Source organism: Vicia villosa, unplaced genomic scaffold (assembly GCF_029867415.1).
Source record: "Vicia villosa cultivar HV-30 ecotype Madison, WI unplaced genomic scaffold, Vvil1.0 ctg.003275F_1_1, whole genome shotgun sequence".
In the NCBI taxonomy this organism is placed as follows: Eukaryota; Viridiplantae; Streptophyta; class Magnoliopsida; order Fabales; family Fabaceae; genus Vicia; species Vicia villosa.
This window is the reverse complement of record NW_026706161.1, coordinates 3,210-8,012: the sequence shown is the minus strand read 5'-3', so window position 1 is coordinate 8,012 and position 4,803 is coordinate 3,210. Positions and strand designations below refer to the sequence as shown.

Below are 4,803 nucleotides of genomic sequence, written 5' to 3'. Positions count from 1 at the left end.
TATACATTGTTGAACTAACCCCACATGCATGAGATATTTATCCATCCACCATCCACCATCCATCATATCATTCATACATGAAATGATCTTGAGGTATATCATCCTTTTATTCATTCAACTTTTATCCTTGAGTTTGTACATTGATATTTTGTTAAACTCATCCTTGATTGTATATATGATACATATATTATATCACACACATCACTTAAGATAGTCACCATGATTGGTTGCTTAAGATGTTGCCTAAACTCCAATGGAATGAGAATGATATTAACTAAAATTATCAAGGTACTCATTCTCTTTTCCAACTCTCTTACTCTGTGCTTAGTATTGTTAAAGCTTTGCATCCCCTTTGTTTTGAAAATGATTTTGCATTGTTAAAGCTCAACCTTTTTAAATCAACCATTGATTTTGTATTGGTAAAACTCAACTAACCTTTTTTATTAAACCTTTGCCTTGTATTATTAAAGCTTTGCACCTTTTAAAACTTGTTAAGTATTATTAAAGCTCAACATTTTAAAAATTCGTTGGGTATTGTTAAAGCTCAACACCCAAAAAGATTTTTCCTCTTGGCTCTTTATTTTCCTTTTAAGAGGAACTACAAAAGCTCTGACTTCCCTATTGCACATAAGGGGGTATGTAGGCTCAAGATGCGATGTCTTATCTCACTTTTAAAATCTTCTTTTTTCATCCTCCCACTCTATTAAAAAAAACACAAAAACAGTTTTTTATAACAATAACAAAAATAAAGTGCGGTGGCGACTCTGTTAAAATATCTGAGTTAAGTCCATCAATGGCTCTAGCCTCACACATTTCACCGCTACAACCACCAAGTCCACTCCGCACCACTGTTCTAGAGATTAACATAACTGTTGTAAGAGTCCAACATCATCAATTAACATCAACTATGGTTACAGCTAGAGCTGTCAAAATAGGTTACCCCATATGGGCCGACCCGTCAGGCCCAAAAAATCGTAGGGTTTTGGCCTTAAAATTAGAGCCCATATTTTTCAGGGTCTTTTTAGCCCAGCCTTGAAAAGCCCGCTACCCATTTGGACCAGCCCATATAAGCCGTGGATAGCCCATTTGGCCTGCATAATTATAATTTTTGAAAAAAATATATTAATATTTATATTATCTCACTCTAAAATAGTATATTGATTTTTCTCACTTCACTAAATTTCATCTCTATTTTATTCAATCTTTCTCTTTTAAATATTATACATTAATATAATCAACATTTTTTCATCGTACTATATTAGTTTTCTCTTATAATAAATATTCAAATATCATTTTATACAATTTAGACATATTGTATTTAGAAACACATTATAGTATTTATACGAGATAATATAGTATTTAAAAATGTATTATATTTAAAATTACATAATTTTTAATTTTATTTATAATAAATATTATGGAATTTTAATTTTAATTTTTTAAATAAAAAAACTCATTTAGGGCCAGGTAGTCCGAAACTCATCTAGGACCAGACTCGGGTAATAGATCTCGAGTCTATATTACCTAGGGACTTTTAGTCCAGCCCGGTCCGTTTAGGACCGGGTAGTCTATATCAACAACTCTAGTTCTAGTATATATATATATATATATATATATATATGTATATATATATATATATATATATATATATATATATATATATATATATATATATATATATATATATATCTTTGTGCGTTACATAGATGATGGCTAGCATTTATAAAAAATAAGGGCCTAATTATTTGTTTTTAAATTAAAAGTAGGTTTGTGTTATGGAAAGGGCAAGCGAAAATTGAGACAGCAAAAAGAGTATGTGCCGGTAGGAAGTCGATATGTTAAGAATTGCCGTTTGCAACCAAAAAATTGTTAAGTCATTGAATCGTTAATATAAATCTTAAGTTTCAACTAATGCAGATTTAAGTCAAAATTTTCACTAAGCCAAAGGAGTGAGTGAAAGGGTGTATCAATATATAATAATTAAATAAATTTAGTAATGTATGTGACTGTATTTCACGTCTCTGTTAGTATTTTTCATCCATTTTTAGACAATCTTTGTTAGACAAAAATAGTCTTTGAAAGGACACATTTTTGGAATATGTAATTAGTGATTGAAAATTATGCAACTTGAAAGGACACATTTTCCAATTCACACAATTTCAAACTTCGCCACCATGTGATAACAAAATATTAGGTTACAATGTTGAAAATTCACAAGGAAATATTGAATTATAGTAAATAAAGTGCCACGTCATTACCGATTAAAGAATGAGACATACACCTATGATTACTATAAAAACAAGTAGTCACTCTTGTGTTTCATGCACCCAACACACTAAACATGGCTTCCTTAACCTTCCTAGTGTCACTCCTTCTTGCTCTTGTCATTCCTCATGGGTTTGCCAACTATGAGACACCTCCAATTTATCAACCACCCGTAAAAACACCTCCAATCTACAAGCCACCAGTAGAGAAACCTCCCGTCTACAAACCACCTGTTGAGAAGTCTCCTGTTTACAAACCACCAGTAGAGAAGCCACCTGTGTATAAACCACCAGTTGAAAAACCTCCTGTTTACAAACCTCCTGTTGAAAAACCTCCCGTTTACAAACCACCTACAGAAAAGCCACCAGTATACAAACCACCAGTTGAGAAGCCTCCGGTTTACAAGCCACCAGTAAAAAACCCTCATGTGTACAGACCTCCAGTTGAAAAGCCTCCAGTCTACAAGCCACCAGTTGAGAAACCTCCAACATACAAGCCACCAGTTGAGAAACCTCCGATTTATAAGTCACCGGTTGGGTATCAGCCACCAGTTTACACTCCTCCTCCGTATTAGAAAATGCTATTAAGGAAGTATGCTAAATAAGAAATATATAAGGTTTACAAAGCATGGAATCTATATTCTTGTAATCTTTATTTCAATCCTTTGTTTACAATGTCATTGCGGAAACAAGAATGTGAATGTAAAACTGAAAAAAAATTGTGCTTTTGTTCTCTATATTATAAATAAAAGCATCATGGTTTAAATGTTGTTTTATTTTGTCTGTACTAATCAACATCAAGAATTGATCAACTTAATTTCTTGTTCTTCTCCATTCTTAGTCTTAGAATCCTACTTTTCATAGTTAAGTAGAAAGAGAGACTAACATATAGCGTCAAGATCTCTTGGTGGTTATGAATCATCATTGAGAGATGATGCTTTTGATGCTCTTTCGCATTTCCTAACACATAGTTTTATGATAACAACTCACATAAGAGAATAATTGATCCTCTAATGTTTGCTTAAGTATGCAAACTATTTTTTTTGAGTGAGTGAAGAAAATTCTATAATCTTATTGTTTTGAGAAAACAAACACTCTAGTGTCTCTGTGGTGTACACTATTTAACTTATTTGACTCAAAGTGAATACTACAAAAAATTTAATAAGAAATATTTGTATGGTATTTTAATTTGTCAAGGCATGTCTAGATAATCAATTCAAATTACTTATTGATAGCTTGCCAATATGTTGTACCTCATTTTCCAGGCAGACTTAAATCTTGCAGTGCCTCATTTTCCAAACTTAATTTCCTAAATACTCCAATCTCAAAAAAATTAATACACCCTACTTTTTCAATATTTGATACAAACAATACCATATTATTTAATAGTTTATATTAAATTATAAATTGATATTATTTTATATATAATAGTAAAATATTGAAAAAATAAAATAATAAGAAAATTTCTTTACCCACCTCCCTAGGGGTCACCCCCAGCGAAAACCCCACTTTACCCTTGCTTCGGAAATGCATTTCCGAAGTATTTTTTTTTTTTAAATTTTCTCAGACTTCGGAAGTGCATCTCCGAAAACACCAAATGGGGGGTGTTTTCAGAGATGCACTTCCGAAAATACCTTTTTTCAGATTTTGGGGGGTTTCGGAAATGCACTTCCGAATTATGCAGAAACTTTGTTTTTTTTTATGTTTTTCGAAACAGACTCATATTTTTAATTAAAGGAAAACGCCAAATAAAATAAGCGACATATAAACAGAAAATACTAATATGATAAATCAAATCCAAATAATATATACAAGCCGATCCAAATAGTAATAGTGTGCGAAAGATAAAATCTGTAAAAAAAAAAAAACCCGGACTCCTACTGGGTATGCCTAACCCTCTCTCCCTGGGACCTCCTCTGCCGCCTGTATGCCGCCACACGGCCCGCATTAGTGACGATCATCTCCATCACGGCGACTGCCTCTGGACCGCTCTGATGAACGACACCTCGATCCAACGCGTCCCGCCCAAGCATCTCTATCCGCTGGCAGATCTGCAGGAGATCAATGGCGTGGTCATCCTCGGCCTGCTAGTTCTCTAGGATCTCCTCGTGTGCTGGCCTAGGAGCGCCGGGAGCGTCGGGTCTCAGCAGAGCATGTGACACCCGGTAGAACCATGTGACGTACCCATCCACACTGTGCCAGTCTTGGGTGACCCGAATGCAACGATACTCCTCCGGTACCATATGACACTCCCAATCCTCAAATATGCCAGTGAGCTGCACTCGGGTCACTGTGTCGGGAGCAGCCTCAAAAGGTGACCTGGGTATCATTTGCACATACCCAAACTGTCGCATGCACCGCTCAGGGAGATACCGGACCATGGTGCTGGTCCCGCATGCCAACCAGCCAGAATATAAAGATATGCCGTCAAAGGGGACAGCATGAGTGTAGTCGCTGAATGGCCTCTAAGTAACGTCATCGTGCATCGTGCGGTCGAGGTACCCACGGTATGGTCCCACTGCATTGTTCCCCCTTTGGA

General features: G+C 35.2%; 1 protein-coding gene across 1 annotated transcript; it reads left to right on the top strand.

The window, feature by feature from the left end:
* The first annotated feature begins 2,311 nt into the window (after nt 1-2,311).
* Nucleotides 2,312-3,030, top strand: LOC131640698 (repetitive proline-rich cell wall protein 2-like). Its single transcript, XM_058911082.1, has one exon. It carries the CDS (start codon nt 2,342-2,344, stop codon nt 2,837-2,839), a length of 498 nt encoding a protein of 165 aa, XP_058767065.1. The 5' UTR covers nt 2,312-2,341; the 3' UTR covers nt 2,840-3,030.
* The last annotated feature ends 1,773 nt before the right edge of the window (nt 3,031-4,803 follow it).